Below are 22,647 nucleotides of genomic sequence, written 5' to 3'. Positions count from 1 at the left end.
GTGCACACATGCATATGTATAATTTGACTTTCAGAGCTAGGTCAGAGTGTAGGGGAAGTGAAGGGACTAGGGGAAGGACAGGGCAAGCTGAGGCTTTGGCTACTGACTCAGTCCCTCTGGAATAAGCCCTCTTCCCTCAGCTGAGGGAGAGCAGTTCTCCTACTCCCCCCACATAAGCCTCTTCCACTCCTGAGGTTGGAGCAATATCTGAGAGTGGGAAAGGAGGGGGGTGATGCCAATGATCAGGTGTGGGAGGTACTAAGTCAATCCAATTTGAATACATTATAAATTAAAAATAAATAAAATAATAAGTGGTCCTTTTTCAGGACAGGGAGGCCACGCTGGCATGACTTGCCTGGGACCTTGCGATAACCTCAGGGTGGCTCCAGTTCCTCCCTACTACCTAACCTGGCCTGGGAGACCCAAGGGAGGGGACAGGCACATGGAGGACCCGAGGTAGGGCAGGGTGTAGTAAGGATCAGAAGCTTCAAACACCCAAATAATCAATCTGGACATGAGCATGGTGAGGGCTTTAACTCGAGCCTGAAGGGTCTCTTGCCATCTCTCCATCTATGGGATGGGCAAGATGGGCAGAGTTGAACCCACATTGGTTCAGAGTGCTGGCAATCAGGGCAAAGGTGAATAACGTGAGTTAAGAGGGGCCTCAGTCACAGCCTGAAGTTCGTAGGGGAGCCCTGTGTCCAGCTCCAGGCGCCCGCAGGAAAAAAGCAGGCAGAGATCTCCATTCTGGCTTAAGAGGCCTGAGCGGGAGCTACAGAACCGAAGGTGCAGCAAGTAGCAGAGGAGGCAGTAGGTGGGGTTAGCATTTTTCTGCTCATCCACAGGCACCAAAAAGAGGCAATGGCACAGGAAGGGCATGTGGCAGCAGGCATGTCCAAGAAGTCAAAGGTCACCGAACATCTTCACCATAGTCTGGTTGGGGTTAAATGTTACTTGCATAGTGCCCACTTTGGGCACGCTGTAACTCTTCCTCCCTGGGGAGTTCAGATCCATGAAGCCCAGGAAGGGGGTGGGGACATTTTGCTCAGAAACCTCAAAGAACGTGACAGTGACAGGCAGTGTGACATGGTGGTGGCAGTAGGACCCACTAGCTCCAGTCTCTGCTTTGAAGCCCTCAATGTGGCCAGATGGTGCAAAGCGTCCTTGCAGCAGTGATTCCTCAAAGTTGACCAGCAGGGTACAGCTGACAACAGGGGTGGGAACAGGGGAGGCACGAGGGGGGCTCAGCAGGCCTGGCCCCTTCCAGCGGCTTCAAAGTGGGCTCAGCTTCGGGTGATGGGCACCTCTCAGCCTCCGCCCCATGGGACTGCAGTCTGTTGGGTCCAAAACAGGCTCGTTGGGCCCAGGCAGCAGGTGGCTCCAGAAGAGTATGGTTTGGGCATCAGAACTGTTGGCAGCAGTGGGGTGGCCCAGGGTTCCCTGGCACCTCCAAAGGGCTGGCCCCTCTTCCTTGAAACTGACATTTGGGGCTTCTCCAGCAGGAAGCAGCCTTTGCTTGGTGGGGCAGGGGCCTGGAGGTCCAGGACTGGGGGTGTGTGTTTGGGACTGTGCCCACTGTCAATGCCAGGGACTCCCTCCCTAGGCCAGAGGCTCCCCCCATTGCCCACCCCAGCCACTGGGCTCTTACCCCTTATTTGTACAAGACTGCAAATCAGTGTCGAGCGTGTGCAGCTGGCCCAGAGGACTGGCCCTGGGGACTCCCCCGGGGACCCCTATCCCCCTGGATCTGGGGAAGCTGTCTCTGGTGTGCAAAGCATTTCAGGAAGCATATGATTGGGGCCAGGGGGGACTCCAGTCCCCTGAAGTCCAATAACAGGTAGCACTACTTCCCTGTTCCACAACACAGAGGTCACAGTGGGAGAAATGGTGGCTGGCCACACCTGCTCCCAGCCCCAGTGCCCCTGGGCCCAAGAGCCCCACAGGAGATGGTTCTTCAAGGGGTAATCCCTCTCTGGCCCCCAGCCCAGGGCCTCTCTCCAGTACCTGGGGACCCTCAGTGGGAGAGGCTGGTCGCTTCTGGGCCCTATGAGGCTCAGAGGCACCAGCTGGAGGGATACCTGGTAGACCCTGGGGGATGTTGCTGCTCCCTGTCCTCCACTTACTGGGCTGTAGCCCATGAACAGGCCACCCCGGAGGGCTCCCTGCCTGACTGGAGGCTGCGAAGGGCCAGCCTCTGGCTGTGAGGATGGAGACAGCTCTGCTTACATGTAGCACATGAAGCCCCCCTTGGGTCAGGGGAGTCACCCCCACATGGCCTTTATGCTTGGCCTGTGCTGGGGGATCTGGGGACATCCGGATGAAGAGGGCTCAAGTCTAGCCATGCATCCCCTCTTCCCAACTGATGCCTCGTTCCTCCCCCTAGCTTGCAGTCTGATACATGCCCACTGCACTGGCAAGGTGACTGCCACCATTCCATGCAGCTCCTGGGCTCAGCAGGGCCCTGTAGTTCTGTGGGTCCCATTGCACTTGAGGAGGTGGTAGTAGAGGCAGAGTTTTCAAACCACGACAAACAACAAAGGTCTTGCATTCACCTCTCCCAGGGCAGTGAAGCCTGCTCAGTCTAGACTCACACTAGAGACTACTCAATGACTCTCACAGAAAAGAGATCTTCCCAAGGAGACATTTTCTCCTCCTAAGCCAATAAGGTCATCTCACTCACAGTCCACTTCCAGGAACTGACCCCAGATGGACAGAATCTACTTATATCATGACACAGCTGCCAACTTCTCTTGCTAAAGAAGAGAATAATGCTCACAAAATTGCCCCAGATGGTGGTGCAACTGTTTTCGGCCAAGTACTACAACTGAAAAGCATGAACAGGGTTTTACCAGTAGGTTACAGGTTAGTTCATATGAAAATTGCATTCCCTGTTTATTTCTAATAGGGAAAATATTTCTGATGGTATATGATTCCTAAATGAAATGATGCTAACAAATGTTCACAAATTTTGTGAGGGAGAACACAGCAAATTGTAAGATATGATCTGCAGATATCAAACTCATTTTCTTTACTGGAAAACAAGTCTGACTGCCTGGCACGATTATGTTGGGAAAAAATGCAGCTATAGTTCTCTTCATTTGGAATACGAACGTATATCACAAAGCTAACCAGATCACATTCATTCAGTAGCAAACACAAATCAGCTGTGGCTAGCCAACGTGTGTGCAAAATACATTGACATCAACATCAGTATGGTGCTTTCTTGTGATCAAATCCAGGGAAATAGAAACTGGCCATCTAAAACCTAACCACATGCAAAAGAGCATTTATGTTACCAGCAATTTAAAGGAAATGAATGTTCACTGAGGAGTAGCCTATGCTGAACTCTCATTTTTACATGTATTCAACTACATATATGCTGGCTCATCATTGTAAAACTATTAACGGCTGGGTGCAGTGACTCACGCCTGTAATCCCAGCACTTTGGGAGGCCAAGGCGGGCGGATCACGGGGTCAGGAGATTGAGACCATCTGGCTAACATGGTGAAACCCCGTCTCTACTAAAACTACAAAAAATTTAGCTGGGCACGGTGGCACCTGCCTGTCGTCCCAGCTACTTGCGAGGCAGAGGTAAGAGAATCACTTGAACTCAGAGGCAGAGGTTGCAGTGAGCCAAGATGCACTACTGCACTCCAGCCTGGGTGACAGAGTGAGACTCCATCTCAAAAAAAAAAAAAAACCAAAAAACAAAACTATATTATGATTTATTAAATGTGATTAGGTATCTATGGATCCTTGGTCTGTTATTTTTTAAATGCATAATAAGACCAGGACTTAAAAAAAAAAAAACACACCCTGTAAAATGTACGTTTTTTAAGAAATAATAGAAGTCACTTTCATTCCAAAAAAATGCTATCTTTATAGAAATACTGTAAACATTTGTTGCAAAAACAATAAATGTTTTTTATTTTTCAAACGTAAGCAATACTTTAGTATAAAAGTAAAAACTGAACGTTGCGTATAACCCCGGTCCATCCCATTTCCTGCAGAGAACCACTATTAACAGTTTTAGGCTTATACTTCTAGATGTAGTTTTGTTTCCTGAAAGTTTCTCTTTTACTAAATACTGTATCTTAGAGATGTTTTGATATCAGTACAGACAGAGATACCTTATTGCTTCACAGTATTTCATAGAACAGATGTACCATAACTTACTTCCTACTGATAAACATTTAGATTGTTCTCAACGTTTCACACATAAAAACAAAACTGCAGCGATTAGTCTTCGCACGCACATCTCTGCATAATATAAGAATATTTCTGAAGATTTCTAGAATTGAATTAACATGTCGAAGGAGCTACATATTTTATATTTTAATACATTGTATTCATCAAAACATTTTTTTCTGGGTTTCTCATTAGATTAGATAAGCTATGTTTTGTTTTGTTTGTCTTAGCTCTTGTTTAACCTCTAGAAAACTAGTGACATGCTCTTGGAGAAGCCCTTCTTACAGAAGGCCAAAGAAGCTGAGAAAGCACAGAGGAAATAATCAAGGCTCACCTGGGAAAGCAACACAGCTTCACCATCATTCTCTTGTCCCTGAGAAAATAAATCAAAACAAACAAGTATATCGAGTGCTGGGTGTTCAAAACCACATGAAGAATTTTTTTTTTAACTTAAAATCTTAAATAGTCTTAAATGATGCAGCAAAATATGCCAATTCAATGTGGATACTTATCTCCTTAGATATGAAATGATTTTATATGGCAGTATTTTTATATTCTACGTTCTTACAAGTTTCACATATTCCATTACTTAAGCATTCATATTTCTCACAAAGACTTACGTTCCTCAGGAGTACAATGTTTTAGAACAAAGAATGCATTCAATAAATCTTTACAGAGTCAGTCTTTACAGAGGACAATTCTCCTATAGACAGGAGTGAATACATATAAAGGACAAATAATGAGGCAAGGCCCTTGCACCTTTCAGGCATCTGCAAAATGAAGAACTGAATTCAAATTTTGATAGGCATGGCTTTCAGAGAAGTCTGACAGAAGCTGTGCATGAATTTCTTTTTTTCTCTTTTACAGTTCCCTTCTTACTTAAAAGAAAAAAAATTCCTGAGGTGGCTTAGGGATACAAACTATGGAGAGAGATGTGGGTGGTTCTTTCAAGTGCACAAAAACCAAGTCTCCCTCCTGGAAAAATTCTCTGATGCTGAGGAAGATATTTCCTGTGGCCAAAAGATTTTCTTCACTAGTTTTTGTCACAATGTCTTTTCCCTGTTTAAGTTCTCTGACGTTGACTGATGTGGGCCCACTTGCAAAAGTCCTTCCCACATATCTTATAGAGTTTATCTCTGGAATGAATTCTTCAATGCCAAGTGAGGAAGAGCTGCAGGTCACAGCTTTCCTACTGTCACTGAATTCAGAGTGCTTCTCTTCAGTGTGGCTCCTTATGTATCAAAGAAAAAAAAAAAAAAAGAAAGAAAGAAAACCCACAAATTCCCACATCATTTGCACTCAACGGCTTTTTTCTCCCGAGTGGATCTTACTAAGTCGGGCAAAAGCAGAGTGGTAGCCAAAGGCCTTTGTACGTTCAAGGCACTCGTAAGGTTTCTCTCCATTGTGGCTCCTTGTGTGTAGAGTGAGGGAATAGCCATAGTAAAAACCTTTCCCACATTCTTTACACTCATAGGGCTTTCCTGCAGGGCGGGCCATACTATGTCGGAAGAAAACAGAGTGGTAGGTGAAGGTCTTCCCGCACTCACTGCACTTTGCAGGGCTTCTCTCCGGTGTGAATCTTCATGTGCCGGGTTAAGGAAGAGTTGCAGTAAAAGGTTTCCCCACATTCTTTGCACCGAAGAGTTTTTCTCCTGTGTGGGTCATACGATGCTGGATGAAGACAGAGTGATAGCTGAAGGTCTTTCCACACTCGCTGCACTCATAGGGCGTCTCTCCAGCGTGGATCCGGTGGTGGCACAGGAGGTGCGACCTGCGGTTGAAGACCTTCCCGCACTCCACGCACTTACAGGGCTTCTCCCCTGTGTGAATCCTCGTGTGTCGAAAGAAGTCGATCTTTTCACGAAAGGCTTTTCCACACTCCTGGCATTCATAAGGCTTCACCCCAGCATGAATCTGATGATGTCGAACAAGGAGGCTGTTCTTGTTAAACACTTTCCCACATTCCTTGCATTTGTAGGTCTTCCCCTCACGAACCAAAGTGTCTTTACTTGTTCCCTGGGAGTCACATTCACGGGGATTGTCTCCTGTGGAGACCGGCTCCTGTAAAACCCATGAGTGCAGACCATCACCTGTCCTCCAGACCATCGCGTTTAGGACTCACCTTCCTCCAGAAAGTCTCCGTGTGGGAGAAGGTAGCCAGACTCAAGCGCCCCTTCTGCATTTCCAACCACTCTTTCCCACACTCACCTCAACCTGGAGGAACTTCTGGCTCCCTGAGTTAGTCTTTCCAGGGACAAGGCTGGCTGGCCTTGGTTTTTACTTTGTCACCTGGACAGCAGTTTTGGCAAAGGTGTCTTCTGCTCTTTTATCGCTGCTTCAGCTGGTAGGTCAACTCCGGTTTGCACGCCCCAGTGACGAGGGGTCTGCAGGTCTCTGGTGTCACCTCCTAGTACAGGGTCCTCTGGGGCGGGTCCAGCTGCTCCCACTTCTTACAGGTTAAGATCATAGACATGTCCTGCATCACTGCCTCAGATGTTTTGTCTTGCAAGGTAGCAAGACAAAAGGTTCACGTGACACCCGTATCCGCATGCGCAGAGAGTACTTCCGACTACAGATACCAGAGAGCTGCGTGCGGCCTCCGCCAGCCGAACTACAAGTCTCAGCGGTTTCAGTTTAATTTTTTAATTCCTGGGAATTTAGCCCTCAATTCTTCTAAATTGAAGTTGATGCCGGTTGTGTCAGGGAGGACCTGCGACCTTGCGCACAAACATGCGCATGAGAACATGCATGTAAGGAACTTGTTCATGCAGGGTGTGGAGAGAGCGTGTCCTACTTACACTTAGTTTTACCCGCTGACCCCATGATAAACTGTACCGAGGGGCTGGGCATTAAAGTCAATCCAGTCGAAACAGTGTGGAGAAGACATGGAAATTCAGGGTCTCTTTTATGTTGTGGAGGGTTCTGTAATTAGTAAAATCACTTTGGAAAAGTTTGGTCCTATCTCCTAAAGGTCTTTCCAAAACAAAGCTTTCCAAGATGTACCAGGAAATGTGTTCCAGAATGCTCACATTAGCGAACACCTGGAGAGAGTTCAGGAAAGAGGATGGCCACTACACAGAATACAACACTGTTCAGCCGCCTGGGACTGCTGCCGTCCAGTACTGCTCCCCGGGGAGCCAGGGAAGCATCACAGTTTATGTTGCAGAATCCTCAGAAATGAAGGGCACAGCAGTACTAAATCGCTCTGGAGCTGGTAAGGAGTGGAAGCCATCATATGGAGATTGGTGGCAGTGACTTGAGCTTTGAGCAAGACCCTGATCCACGCCCTCCCCTTCCCAAAATGCAGCTGGTTTTTAAAGTGAAGAGAGGATCGTGGAACCAGGGAATGAGAGGCAAATTGGAAGGTTCTGGCCAGTACTGAAGAAGAGAACTGATGGTCACTGACATCTGGACCCCTCACTCCACCCCTCTTTGCTCTTCCTAGCAGCTGTTTGGAATGTTCCTCTCTCAGAATCTAATCAGCTCAAGAGGAGAGACCCAAAGACACTGATATTGCAGTTCTCCCAGTGAGGTGGCTTGACGGGTTGACTTTTAGCGAATACTTATACTTTGTTTTATTTTTCTTTCTTCTGTGCTGGCCAGAAACTCTATGTACTATATTGAAAAGAAGAGGTGCTATCAAATGCCATTTTCATTTTGCTGATTAAAAAAAATTCTAATGTTTCATAACTAAGAATGTGTGTAGTGTGAAATTTTGCTGGTATCACCAACTTGATTACTTTTATAAGATGTAAATATTGGGGCCAGAGAAATAAAAGAGCAAGCAGATATGCTAACTGGAAAATCCAACAGAGTTTTCTCACCCAAAGTATTTGGAACAAGTCAGTACAGTCACAATACAAGGCAGAAGGCTCAGCTGTGTTGTCCAGACAGCAAGACTCTCCCCAAGATGGGAGGCAATAGTGGATGGCAATAACTTAGGCAGCTATGCATGAGCTCTTCTGAATAGGTTCTGAACTATCTTACCAGGGACAATGTCCCCATCAGTCTCAGGACGCTGCACATTTGATGGTGAAGTTCTCTCCAGCAATGATTCTCAAAGTGTCATTCCTGGTCTCTGTTTTGTTCATTTTTAAGAGTTAAAGAGCTGGGCCCGGTGGCTCACACCTGTAATTCCAGCACTTTGGGAGGCCAAGCCCGGCAGATCACAAGATCAGGAGTTTGAGACCAGCCTGGCCAACATGGTGAAACCCAATCTCTACTAAAAATACAAAAATTGGCTGGGCGTGGTGGTGCGTTTCTGTAATCCCAGCTATTCAGGAGGCTGAGGCAGGAGAATTGCTTGAATTGGGGAGGCAGAGGTTGCAGTGAGCCAAGATGGTGCCTCCACACTCCAGCCTGGGCAACAGAGCAAGACTCTATCTTGAGAAAAAAAAAAGAGTTAAAGAAAGGCTGATCACTAAATACATGCGATCTAACCATGATCATGTGGGAGGTTACAAAATGAGTTAGTTTTGTTTCTTGGAAATGTCTATTTTTTTTTTCTTTAATGAATTCGTCTTTCAGCATATGGTTTTAATGATATAAAACCGCTCCTAAAAATGATAAAAAATTTCTCTCATTTGAGCTGTCAGTAGCAAAGCTTGCAAGTAATGTGAATATCTCAGCAAAAAGTTGGTACAAATTAAGTCATATCGATAACAATGCCCAGAGTCTGCTCTCTGGAAATTCTCAGGGGGTTTCTCACAAGGGCTCCTGTGGATGACTTAACCAATGTGACTATAGACTATCACCTGCAATTTTTGATCCTTGGATACATTTATGGACCTCCCCCTTATCACTGTAATCCAGGCGTGAACATAATCTCTCTAGCGTTAGACCAAACTGTGGCTTTAACAAGACTTTTCCTAGGACTGGGGATCTCAGAGGGACTTTCACATAAAGAATAACAACTGGCTACTAGATAGGGCTGTTCTTGGAGTCCTCAGTTCCCAGTCCGTTCACCTGGCCTCCATACAGCTGCCTTCTGCTCAGAGCCCATTCTCTTCACCATCATTTTAGGAAGAGGCCAGGTTTTCTCTAACACCCAGAAACACCTCACACATGCCTCAATTCCACAGTGTCTAGGCCCAAGTCAAAGTCCAGACAGAGGAACTAACCCCAATCCAGGCCTATATTCCCCATTTTCTGTTTCCATCTTTTAGAAAGATGCCTAATCAGTGTATTATCTTCTTCCTTCAGTGGAGAATCCACCTTCATTCACACAATTGTGGCCTTACCCTATGACTCCAATAGTATATCCCTTTAGAACATAGTGTCACATTTCTACAAGATATACATACTTACCATTTTGGGTTGAATTGATCCCCCCAAAAAGATGAAGTCCTAACCTCCAGTACATAAGCATGTGACCTTATTTGGAAACAGAATCTTTGCAGACGATCGTTAAAATGAGGTCATTAGGATAGGCCCAACTAAAATGTCCTTGCCTCTAAAAACATGGATTCTCCTTGATTCTTTTTTTTTTTTTATTTTTTGAGATGAAGTCTCTCTCTGTCACCCAGGCTGTAGTGCAGTGGTGTGATCTCGGTTCACTGCAACCTCTGCCTCTTGGGTTCAAGTGATTCTCCTCTCTCAGCCTCCTGAGTAGCTGGGACTACAGGTACATGCCACCACGCCCGGCTAGTTTTTGTATTTTTAGTAGAGACGGGGTTTCACCATGTTGGTCAGGCTGGTCTTGAACTCCTGACCTCAGGTGATCTACCTGCCTCGGCCTCCCAAAGTGCTGGGATTACAGGCATGAGCCACCGTGCCTGGCCGTGATTCTTTATGTTAGAAATATATTCTCCCTTGTATCTCCCTAGTCCTTTATCCTTTACTTCATGCCATCACTTTCTTCCTGGTGATACAGCTATTTGTGCAGCCTGACTCTCTCATCAAACTATAAGTTCTCAAGAGCAGAATTCCCATTGAACTCATCTTTATATCTCTCAGAGCAAGAAATAATGTGCCTTGCATGTGGCCAATGAGCAAATCCATGTTTTGCCTAATTTGATTCCTTTTATAACCCTCAGAAAAAGGTGTTTTATACCCTTCAACCAATGAAGAGGAGTGTGGCCAAAGATGAGAATGACCTGTTCACATAGAATTCTTTCACCATTGCTTATTGCTTCAAACAGTATTAAGTCCAAGAAACAACAATCAAAACACAAAACCCAGCACAGCTCATTTATTAATTATCTATTTTGTGAACCAACTCTTTCTTCGTGTGAGACAGCTCTGTTTCTGCCTGGTAAGGGAGCAGTCCACTTCAAATGCAAAAGCAAATTGTTACTGCAGCCTCAGTTTGAGGACCTGTTTCTCCTCCTTTCTGCTTGTGTGAGATGCCCTAGGGTCCTAGAGCCACTGTAGATAAGCTCAACAGCTGCCTCTTGGATGCCCAGGTGGATTCTGAAGTTCTCTCCCCATGGTGGTTGCTGTGGGGAAGAATGAGTTTCTGTTTTGCTCAGAAAATACTCTTTATGACTGGAGGTTTCCCATGTGCGTCTCGTCTGTTCTACTTGTTTACCATTTGCTGAGAAGTTGCTGAGTTCTCAATTATGTGTGTGTGTGTGTGTGTGTGTGTGTGTGTGTGTGTGTATTCATTAGTATGTTTTCCATTACCAGACTAATAGCAAATCCTTCAAATGTTATGAAATGTCACCATCTCACGCTGTAATATCCCACTAAAAAGCTTCAGAAATAGGAAACAGAAATATTTATTGTTTCTTAATCTAGAAGGGCTGGTAAATTCAAGGTGGAGAAGCTTAGGCTTAAGATGGGACTTACTTGTTGAATAACCTTGGGAAAATTACTTCACCTTTGAAGGGACAAGTAATGGAAAATAAGGGCTAAGACCAGATTCTCCACATCTAGGAATTTTCTCCTTGCCACGTTTAGGTCTCAATTAGTCTGCAGTAAGACTATAGGAGAGAGGCTATGTAGGCCCAGGTATGATAAATTAATAAATCTCAGGGTAGACGAGGAGTAGTAAAGAGAACATGTTGTCAGAAGCAGAATTTGTGAATTCACAGAGCCGTTATATTTATAACTTCAATTTGAGATTTAAAGGGCAAATTTCAGATGAACCAACATGTTCCGTTTTAATTCAATATATCTTAGGATTCTCCACCTCAAAACTCGTAGGTCCTTTGCTAAAAAGTCAGGTCCAGTCTTATCAGTCTTTGATTATCTAGAAATGGATGATCATGCTGTCTTTAAGAGCTCATTAACTAACTCCTCTAATTTCCATCCTTCCTAATAAGCCACTCCAGCAATAGAGCATGGATTAAGATGTGGAATAAGGAACAATAAATACAGTCCACATGAAAGTCTAAGTAGGGGATTTCCCAAGTCACGCCTTCCCATTCTGGGTGTCCTAGCCCTTTCCATAGCTTCTTCTTGTTTTCTTATCTAATTAACGTGTCCTCCATGTTGCTGTTCAGAGTGGTCAATTTGAAGATTCTTCTATTAATGTCTAGACAGGTGTGGCTGTTATTATTTGAGAACTTCAGCTGTCCCTCTGAAGGCTTTTTGGCCTTTTTTCCACAAGGGGAATAAACAGAGCTCATCTGGGGGATACCCTAGTATCTTTTCATTTTGGGTAGAGTTAAGACTGATTACTGTGGTGCTGCTTTCTGGAATTTGCCTTATATAAGACAGCTTGATTTATCCCAGCTGATATGGTTTGGATTTGTGTCCCTACTCAAATCTCATGTTCATTTGTAATATCCAGTGTTGGAGATGGGGCCCAGTAGGAGATGATTTGATCATGGGGGTAGATCCTGCATGAATGGCCTAGCACTATCCTTTTGGTGCTGTTCTCCTGATAGAGTTCTCATGAGATCTACTTGTTTAGAAGTTTGTGGCACCTCCCTTCTCATTCTTTCTTTTCCCCTGCTCTGGCCACGTGAAGACGTCTGCTCCAGCTTTGCCTTCCACCATGAGTAAAAGCTCCCTGATACCTCCCCCAGAAGCAGATGCTTCTGTACTTCCTGTACAGCCTGGGGAACCATAAGCCAATTTAACCTCTTTTGTTTATAAATTACCCAGTCTCAGGCATTTCTGTATAGCAAGATAAGAATGGACTGAGATAGAAAATTGGTATTGAGGTGTGGGGCATTGCTATAAAGATATCTGGAAATTTGGAAGCGACTTTGGATCTGGGTAATGGGCAGAGGTTGGAAGAGTGTGGAGGGCTCAGAAGAAGACAGGAAGATGAGAAAAAATTTGGAACTCTCTAGAGACTTGTTAAGTTGTTGTGACCAAAATGCTGATAGTGATATGGACAATGATATCCAGGCTGAGAAAGTCTCAGATGGAAATGAGGAACTTATTGGGAATTTGAACAAAAGTCACATTTGTTATGCATTAGCAAAGAACCTGGCAGCATTGTGCCCCTGTTCTAGGGATCTGTGGAACTTTGAACTTGAGAGTGATGATTTAGGGTATTTAACAGAAAAAAATTCTATGCAGCAAAGTGTTCAGTAAATAACCTGGTTGCTTCTAACAGCTTCAACTCATATGCATAAGCAAAGAAATGACTTATATTTAAAAGGGATGCAGAGCATAAAAGTTTGGAAAATTTACAGCCTGGCCATGTGGTACAAAAGAAAAACCCATTTTCTGGGGAGGAATTCAAGCTGGCTGCAGAAATTTGCATAGGTAAAGAAGAGCAAAATGTTAATGGCCAAGACAATGGGAAAAAGGCCTCCAAGGCATTACAGAGACCTTTGAGGCAGCCTCTCCCATCATAGGCCCAGAGGCATAGGAGGGAAAAATGGTTTCATGAGCCAGGCCCAGGGCCCTGCTTCCCTGTGCAGCCTTGAGACACTGCTCCTTGCATCCCAGCTACTCTAGCTCTAGCTGTGACTCAAAGGAGCCCAGGTACAGCTTGGGCTGCTGCTTCGGAGGGCATAAGCCACAAGCCTTCATGGCTTCCACATAGTGTTAAGCTTGCAGGTGCACAGAGTGCAAGAGTTGAGGCTTGGGATCTTCTGTCTAGATTTCAGAGGAAGTATGGAAAAGCTGTCCAGGCAGAAACCTGTTGCAGGGGTGGAGCCCTCATGGAGAACCTCTACTAGGGCAATGTGAAGAGGAAATGTGGAGTTGGAGCCTCCACACAGAATCCACACTGGGGACTGCCTAATGTATGTATGAGAAGAGCACCACTGTCCTCCAGACCCTGGAATGGTAGATACAATGACAGCTTGCACTGTGTGCCTAGAAAAGCTGCAGGGACTCAACACCAGCCCATGAAAGCAGCCAGGGTGCTGTATCCTGCAAAGCCTAAGGGGCAGAGTTGTCCAAGTCCTTGGGAACCCACGTTTGCATCAGTGGGCCCTGGAAGTGAGACATGGAGTCAATGGAGATTATTTTGGAGCTTTAAGACTTAATGACTGTCCTGCTGGGTTTCAGACTTGTGTGGAAATTATATGCCCTTTCTTTCGACCAATTTCTCCCTTTTGTAATGAAAGTACTTACCCAATGCTTGTATCTTGGAAGTAACTAACTTGTTTTTAATTCTACAGGCTCATAGGCAGAAGGGACTAGCCTTGTCTCAGATAAGACTTTGGACTTTTACATTAATGCTGAAATGAGTTAAGACTTTGTAGACTGTTGAGAAAGGATGATTGTATTTTACAATGTGAGGATGTAAGATTGGGAGGAACCAGGGGCAGAATGATATGGTTTGGATCTGTGCACCCATATCTCATGTTCAATTGTAATGTCCAGTGTTGGAGGAGGGGTCTGGGGGAGGTGATTGGATCATGGGAGTAGATCCTTCATGGATGGTTTAGCACCATCCGTTTGGTGCTATTCTCATGATAGAGTTTTCACAAGATCTGGTTGTTTAAAAGTGTGTGGCACCTCCCTTCTCACTCTCTGTTTCTCCTGTTTTGGTCACGTGAAGATGCCTGCTGCAGCTTTGCCTTCTGCCATGAGTAAATGCTCCCTGATACCTCCCCAGAGTCAGATGCTGCCATGCTTCCTGTACAACTTGTGGAAACGTGAGCCAATCAAACCTCTTTTAAGAATAAATTACCCATGGCCAGGTTTAGTGACTCATGTCTGTAATCTCAGCACTTTGGGAGGCTAAGGCAGATCACTTGAGGTCAGGAGTTTGAGACCAGCCAGGCCACCATGGTGAAACCCTGTCTCTACTAAAAATACTAAAAAAATTAGCTGGGCATGGAGGTGCATATTTGTAATTCTAGCTACTTGGGAGGCTGAGGTGGGAGGATTGCTTGAACCCAGGAGGTGGAGTTTTCAGTGAGCCGAGATCACACCACTATACTCCAACCTGGATGGCAGAGTGTAACTCACCTCAAAATAAATAAATAAATAAAATAATAACTTACCCAGTCTCAGGAATTTCTTTATAGAAGTGCAAGAATGGACTAATATACCAGCCCAGACTTTTATGAAGAGTCTCTCCACAGACTCTTCATAAAACTGTCCAATTCTATAGGTTTTTGTGTTTCACAATTTGAAACTCCTTCTCCAGAGCTGATAGAGAATAACTCTTCATCACTCTGACATTCAGAGTCTATCCTGTAACTCCAGAGCAGACCTTCCCTAAGAAACTCCCTCTTTAAGGTTCTCTGTAATAGGAGTATACATTCTTCAAAAATACCCAACTGGTCTGGTCCTGTATTTCTCAAACAGCTCTTTTATTTATTAATTAAAGCTTAATTGATATATACCAGTTCTGGCCAAGATCAAGTAGCCCCATTTCTTACTAGTTCTACCTCTTACAAATAAAAAATTCCAGACATAACACAGTAAACACAGGAAGACTGTCAGAGGCAGATGGAAAAAATGTGAACTGCCCTAGAACCTCAGGGCTTGAGGAACAACACAGTGGAGAGCTCCCTAGGTTTTCTTTTGGCCTCTAATCTTTCCTGAACTGCAGGGTGTTAGAGAAACCTGTAACCTGGAATCACCAATAGGCAGAGACAAAAGCAGCTCCAAGAAAATTATATATTTAGCCAAGGACTGGGAAAACAGCAACTTAATAGAACAGAAAATTTTTGGTAACACCTGGCTTGCTTTAACCAAATACCAAAAGAAAAAAATGGCCAATTTGTGGTGACAGATGTATAAAGTGCAAGAGTGAATGAAAAGAGATGAGACTGAAGATATGGGTAGAGCCTATGTGTATGCAGGTCCTTGAGTACTAGATAGAGCACCAAGACTATTTGGACTCTACATTGTGGATTTAGGGAAACTACAGACATGGCTTAAGTGACTAACAACAGGTTCAGATTTGATTTTTAGGTGGATCACCCCAAGTGTTATAGGGAGGCAATTGCAGTTCTGAGATATTGTGAAATCTTCCATTTGGCCTAGAACATTGGACTTGTGGGGGAAAGGAAAGATTCCAATTTAAGGCCTTGGTAACTGGATGTTGGAGATAGTGGTGGAGATAAAACAATGTGTTCAGAATGACTTGTAGCAGCCAAGTTAGTGAGGAAGAACCCACAATGACAAAGTAGGAGTGTTTGGACCACTAGGAAAGAATCTGAAGGATTTATGAGGTCAGACTGCAGTTGAAGCCTGAAAATGACCATTTGATTCTTATAAACGTGAGCCACTTCCACCAGCCCTCAAGAAGCAGAGAGGAACGCAGAGGTTTGAGAACAAGTGTAGTGTTCATTGAGGTCTTTTCATCTGGGTTGAGTTGACTGAGTGGCAGGAAAATCATGGATGATATGGCTAAACTGTAAACAGCTGTGTCAATCTAAAATATGACTGAAAAGTTTTTGAGACTCCTTCTGTTGAGAGGTGTGGTCCATGTTTCCTCACCTTGAATCTGAGAAGATCTGTGACTACCTGGAACAATCAAGCATGGTGCTATGTGAAGTGGTGCTATGTGATTTCTGAGGTTAGGTCATAAAAGGTCATGCCCAGTTTTCTTGGGACACGAACTGCCCTGTAAACTATCTGACTACTTTGAGATGCCCAGGATGGAGAGGCCATGCAAAGACTCTCTAGTCAACAGCTGCAGCTGAGTTCAGGCTTCCAGCCATCCCCACCAAGGTACAGATGTGACTGAAGCCATTTTGGACCCTCCAGACTAGCCCATCTGCCAACTGAGTCCCACTGAATGGCATCAGTGGATGCCACAAGGAGCAAAAATCTCACTATTATGAGCCAAATTGTATCCTCCCCAAAATTGATACGTTGAAATCCTAGCCCCTAGCACTTCAGAATGTGACTATTTGGAGACAGAGTTTTAAAGATGTAATTAAGGTAAAATTAGGTCATATGGGTGGGCCCAAATTCAATATGACTGGTGTACTTGTAAGAAGAGGAGGTTAGCACACAGACACACACAGAGGGCATGTGGAGACACATGGAAAGGTGGCCACCCACAAGCCAAGGAGAGAGGCCTCAGAAGAAATCAACCCTGCTGCCAACTTGGTCTTGGACTTCTGGCCTCCAGAACTATAAGAAAAAAATATTTCTGTTGTTTATGTTACTTTACTTTGTAACCTGTAATACTTTGTTACACAGCCCTAGCAAACTAATGCACTCACCCAGCTAAGAACTTGTCACTCACAGGAATTCTGAAAGATAATAAAGAATAAAACGGTTACTGTTTTAAGTCACTACATTTTTGGGTAGTTTGTTCCACAGAGATAGGAGTGGGAACGAGTTTGAAACTCTGAAGTTTCTCTTGCTCTGTGGATCTGGTTTTCCATCACCTTGTTGGTTTAGAATGGACTGCAGTGGGGAAACTCAAATAATTGATACCACTCAACAGAGAAGGTGGGGTGAAAGACCAGAGCCCACACTTAGGGTTTTTGTGGTACTTGAGAACCAGAATTTTTAAAACAGGTTTAAAAATATTTTCTCATTAGTTTGAAAAAGAATACTGGAAAAAAACTGCATATGATGCATTTTATATAGCTATTTTGTGGATGTGCCATTTGGTCAGGGGGGATTCCTTGGGAGAGAGAATTGCAGTACCAGATTGCAAGCCGAGGGCTCTGTCTGACCTAGATTCTGATTTTCTAGAAGAGTGATTATAGCTCTGGAGGCAGGGGTTAGGTCTCATGGCCTTCACTAGGAAGCACTTTTCTTAGCCATGGGGGATATTACATTACAGCTAATTACAGGCTCTCTGCTAAGATTTTCTAATTACTTCATTTGCATTAGTCTTGTTTTCCTAAGGAGTTGTAAGGTTTCTGGAAGCATCTTGAGGACAGGGACATGCTTCTCTGGGGTTTTCTACTCCAGACGGAGCCCACCTCGGTACCAGACACCCTGAAGACATCAGATAGTAGAGACAGGCAGTAGAACAAGAGATGTGAGGAACATGGGTTCTAGAGTCAGCCTAGATGGGTTCAAATCCAAATTTTGCCTCTCACTAGCTCTGTCACCTAGAGCAAGTTGTCTAACCTTTCCAAACCAATTTCGTCATCTGCAGAACAGGAATGTTCATAGCATGCACTTTACAAAGCACTCGGAACTGTGCCTGTTACCTAACAATTGCTCAATTCACATTAGTGGGTCATGTTAACTAATGTTTTTTTAGATTGACTTAGCTCTAAAAGTTAAAGGGCTCCTACATACTCACTACTGTCAGGTTTGGGATTTGCATGTGGGGAGGGGGTCAGGGAGGTGGGTAGGCAGATGCTGCTGGAGTTAAGAACCTGGGCTTTGGAGGGACCTAAATCCCAGCTCTGCTTTGTATAGGTTGGGTGCATTTGCATTAACGCCTGCCATTGACACAGGGCCAGATGATGAGGATTTTCAAGGTATTGCTGTCACTGCTTCTCTCTCCATCTCTCTCCTCTCCCCTGACAGGTGGACAAATCCCAGGTGAACATCTGGCTCCCAAACCTGGCCAGCTGTCCTGTCAGACCTGGAGACCCCTGCTGAAGCCAGAGAGACTAAGGATCCACCCCACCATAGCAGGGACTTTGAGAAATTAAGAAAGAGCAAGTTAATTAGAAAATGGTTAATTAGAAAACCAGTTCCCTAGAAAAAAGGAAATTAACTGAGAAATAGGCCTTAATCAAGAAAGTGTGGGCACAAGAATCCAGTGCTGGGACTGGCTTGCGCTGGCATGTGAGAGACGGTCGTGCACATCTCTTCCTAAGTTCAGCAGCATCAGGTGGGCAGCTGGAAAGCAGCCACAGTGGGAGTGTTTACACCGCCAACATTCACTAATGTTTCAAGCCAGGAATTTTTCTCAGTGATTTGGTCATTAAATATTTATTTGGACACCTAGTCAGAGGACCCCTGTATCTCTGGTGCTGCCCGTGTAGTAGGTCTAGAAACTTGTAGTGGAAACTTGACCCTGCAATTTCTTTTCTTCTTCTTTTTTTTTTTTCTTTTAAGACAGAATTTTACTCTTGTTGCCCAGGCTGGAGTGCAATGGCATGGTCTCAGCTCACTGCAACCTCTGCTGCCCGGGTTCAAGTGATTCTGCTGCCGCAGCCTCCCAAGTAGCTGGGATTACAGGCACTCGCCACCATGCCTGGCTAATTTTTGTATTTTTAGTAGAGGGGTTTCACCATGTTGGCCAGACTGGTCTTGAACTCCTGACCTCAGGTGATCTACCCGCTTCGTCCTCCTAAAGTGCTGGGATTATAGGCGTTAGCCACTGCACCTGGCCTGATCCTGCAATTTCTTGATTCCTTCAAAGCTAATGCCCCCGAAGTTATTTGCACGATATGAATCATTGGGATGCATAATGATTCCTCATTTTTTATTTAACAATTTTTTTACCAAATATTTTATTTTTTCTATTCTTAATTTTTGTTTTAGAATATACAGAGTATATTATTACAGCCATATATGTACATACTTCATATAAATATACATATTTGACAAGTCTCTGTTTAATTTTTTTTAACTTATGAAATGTGAACTAAAAAAAGATATGGAGATCATTGTTTTAGGGTAAAAGAAAAGAGAATTAGTTCTGAGAAATTCAGACTGGATAATTCAGGGATTATGTGTGTGTGTGTGTGTGTGTGAGAGAGAGAGAGAAAGAGAGAGAGAGAAGGGGGTGGGTATTAGAAGTGAGAGGTGAAGATAAAAGGCAGAAAAGGTGGTTGTTTTGCTATTTTAGGATGGGTTATTTTATTATTTTTTATCGGGGGGTATTTTACTTGCTATCCAAGAAGGGAGGTGGTCACTGTAGTGATCAAGGCAGGAGCATAGGCTGCTCCTTGAAGGTCTTGGAAGGAGAATCCTTGCAGTTGCCATTCGTCAACTAATGACTCTCCTGGAGGGCTTGTTTCAATGTTGATCACTGGGCCCCTCTTCACAGAGATTCACGTTCAGTAGGTTGGAGATGGGGCCTGAGAATTTGTCCTCCTTTTTTTTTCAGGCTTCATTAAAAATTAATATTGTATTAATAAGACTTAAAGTCACAGTCAATTTGCTATGTGTTGCTAAACCTTTATTTTCAATTTCCGTACTTGTCTTCCTGTAGACTAGTAACAGATAGTTTGGGTACTGGCACTGGTTCATGACTCCATTTGGAGTAGAAATGGTGTAAAATTCACAGATGACAATGACGTGGTGTTCCTTAGATAAGTAATCACTCACTTCTCTGAATGACTCTATGATTTTTTTTTCTATATTGTTTTTTATTTCTAAACAAATTGACATAAAATAACTCCAGATGGTTGTGAAGGGAGAGGTAATAAATTCTCAAATGATGTGATGCTGTTGATCCCAGCCCACACTTTGAAAACCAGTGATTCAAAGAAAAGTTTAAAGATAAAAGAGACTTTGCTGATTGCAAGCCTTGAGACTCAAAGGGCGGAATAGAGAGATTTTGGAGTAGTAGAGAGCTGGGAGGGTGGGAAATTGGGTCAGATTAGAGCCATAAAGGAAGAGGGGTCTAGGTGTTGAGCATTGACCTAGGGAGCTTGTACTTCTGGTGCTGGTTCACATAAACAAAGAAATAGAGGCTAAGCTGGGCTTCGCCCTGCAGACTGTAGTGGTGAGGCAGGAGGTGGTTTGGGTTAGTAGAAGAGAGTGGGTAATGTCTTAATAAGAGTCAAACAGAGCCCTGGAGGTCACATCTGTATTTTGACTCCTCTTTCTGCCTTGTAGAATTCTACATGCTCTTAGTTATTCATACCTCACATCATGCCTCACTTTCCTTTCTGAAGACTTTTCTCAGATTCTCTGGAAGGGTAACTTCAATTCTGTAAGGCAAAGATTCTGTTTTCAGACAGGGTAATTGTGGAATCAGAGCCTGACACTTCCCTTTGCCCTCTAGCCAACCCATGAGAGGAGTCATGGTCTCCTTAACCACTTTAATAGGAGGATCAAATATTTATGCTTACCACTTGTCTCTGCCTGACCAAGATGGTAAGCTATGGACATGATCTCCTTCTTGACTAGGGAGAAAGTTACAAGTCTTTTACTGAGATTTTATCATCGCTTCCCTTGAGCCACAACACAATTTACATCCATTTTTTTTTTTTTTTTTTTTTGGTAATGTGTTTTCAAACATTCAGTTTAGGCATGCCTGAATGTCCCATCACGCTTCTGAGGTGTCATCTAGGAGCACGCGAGTCTGAATATGTGGATTAGCACTGCCATCACGACTCTGCACAGGGATTGGCTGCATGCCAATGGTTGTTACTACCTCGACATTTACTTTTATATTGTTTAGACATATCTGGTTGCTCTGAGATTAGACATCCTTGCTTCATCCATAAAACTACCTGTTTCTCTGTTTACCTGACACAAATGACAATCCCATAAATATGTCTTTGCTTGTCTGTACCTGTTATTCACTCTTACAGCTTTCTTTCTGTTTTATATTATTTTTGTTTAAGTATATAACATCTAGCCAGATCGTAAACTCCGTAAGTCAACTTTCTTCTTTATATCAACCATAATGCCGAGCATAGCCATTTTGCAAAGGCAGTTCTCAGTGTCTGTTGATTGATTGACATGAAGAAATGTGTTAGGGCTGTTAAATTTGTTATGACAGAGAATCAAGCAGACTTAGCTCAGACTAGTAACTGCCTATCCAGTATAAGGAATTTGGCTAAATACTGAAAAGCTCCTTTAATTATTATGACATTTTAAATTAATTATATATTTCCAGGTGTATTTTCCAGTTGTGTGCACAATTATTGTTATGCTAAATAGTATTTATACTTAAATGTTTAGTAGTTTATGTAAGTGACTGAAAGTAGTCACTAAAAAATTAGTGTTTTACAGCCAAACCAAATTCATCGTTAATCATTGTGTTCTCACAACCTTACCATTGGTAGTTCCTTTGATGCAATGTGCAGTTTAATTATAATCACCCTATATCATGTGAGATGCATTAAATGGCAGAGGCCTTGAATTTAACCCTGAAACAGGCAGGAATTTCCTTTTCAGGGGCTCTTCCTCCTGAGCCCTGAGTCGTTGTGCTCTATCACCGTGGCTGTGCATCCCACCTGGTGTTCTCTCCCCCTTTTTTTAATTTTTAATTTTTATGGGTACATAGTGGGTATATATATTTACAGGGTACATGAGATATTTTGATACAGGCATACAATGTATAATAATCACATCAGGGTAAATGAGGTGTCCATCACCTTGAGTATTTATCCTTTCTTTGTGTTACAAACAATTCAATTATACTCTTCGTTATTTTTAAATGTACAATAAATTGTTGACTGTAGTCACTCTGTTGTGCTATCACATATTAGATCTTATTCATTCTATCTAATTATATTTTTGTACCCATCAACCATCCATTTCCTCCCCCGACCTGCAGCTACCCTTCCCATCCTCTGGTAACCATTGTTCTACTCTCTGTCTTCATAAATTCAATTGTTTTAATTTTTAGCTCCCACAAATAAGTGAGAATATGCAAAATTTGTTTTTCTGTGCCTGGCTTGTTTCATTTAACATAATGACTTTCAGTTCCATCCATGTTGTTGCAAATGACAGAATCTCATTCATTTTTAAATGGCTGAATTGTACCCCATTATATATATATATATACACTACATTTTCTTTTCCTTTTTTTTTTTTTTTTTTTTTTGACAGGGTCTTTCTCTCTCCCCCAGGCTAGAGTGCAGTGGTGTGATAAAGGACTACTGCAGTCTTGACCTCCTGGGCTCAGGTGTTCCTCCCTCCTCAGCCTCTTGAGTAGATGGGACTAGAGGTACATACTACTATGGCTGGCTAATTTTTTCAATTTTTTTTTGTAGTGACAAGGTTGTGCTATGTTTCCAGGGCTAGTCTTGAACTCCTGGGCTCAAGTGATCCCCTAGCCTTAGCCCCACATTTGCTTTATCCATCTGTCTGTTGATAGACACTAAGGTTGCTTCCAAATCTTGGCTATTGTGAATAGAGCTGCAATAAACATGGGAGTGCAGATATCTCTTTGATATCCTGATATCCTTTCTTTTGAGTATAACCTAGCAGTGGGATTGCTGGATTGTATGAAAGTTCTATTTTCAGTTTTTTAAAATC

General features: G+C 43.5%; 1 protein-coding gene and 1 pseudogene across 1 annotated transcript; both read right to left on the bottom strand.

The window, feature by feature from the left end:
• Nucleotides 1-627: 627 nt before the first annotated feature.
• On the bottom strand, nucleotides 628-2,237 carry LOC105470371 (atos homolog protein B-like; annotated as a pseudogene).
• Nucleotides 2,238-5,427: 3,190 nt separating this feature from the next.
• On the bottom strand, nucleotides 5,428-6,370 carry LOC105470372 (zinc finger protein 80). The gene is given in 4 exon segments (XM_011722271.3): nucleotides 5,428-5,748; nucleotides 5,750-5,826; nucleotides 5,829-6,285; nucleotides 6,287-6,370. Coding segments are annotated over 4 exon segments (879 nt in total). The 3' UTR covers nucleotides 5,428-5,487.
• Between the last annotated feature and the right edge of the window lie 16,277 nt (nucleotides 6,371-22,647).

This window comes from Macaca nemestrina, chromosome 2, assembly GCF_043159975.1.
Source record: "Macaca nemestrina isolate mMacNem1 chromosome 2, mMacNem.hap1, whole genome shotgun sequence".
Classification (NCBI taxonomy): Eukaryota; Metazoa; Chordata; class Mammalia; order Primates; family Cercopithecidae; genus Macaca; species Macaca nemestrina.
This window is presented reverse-complemented; position numbering and strand designations above follow the sequence as displayed.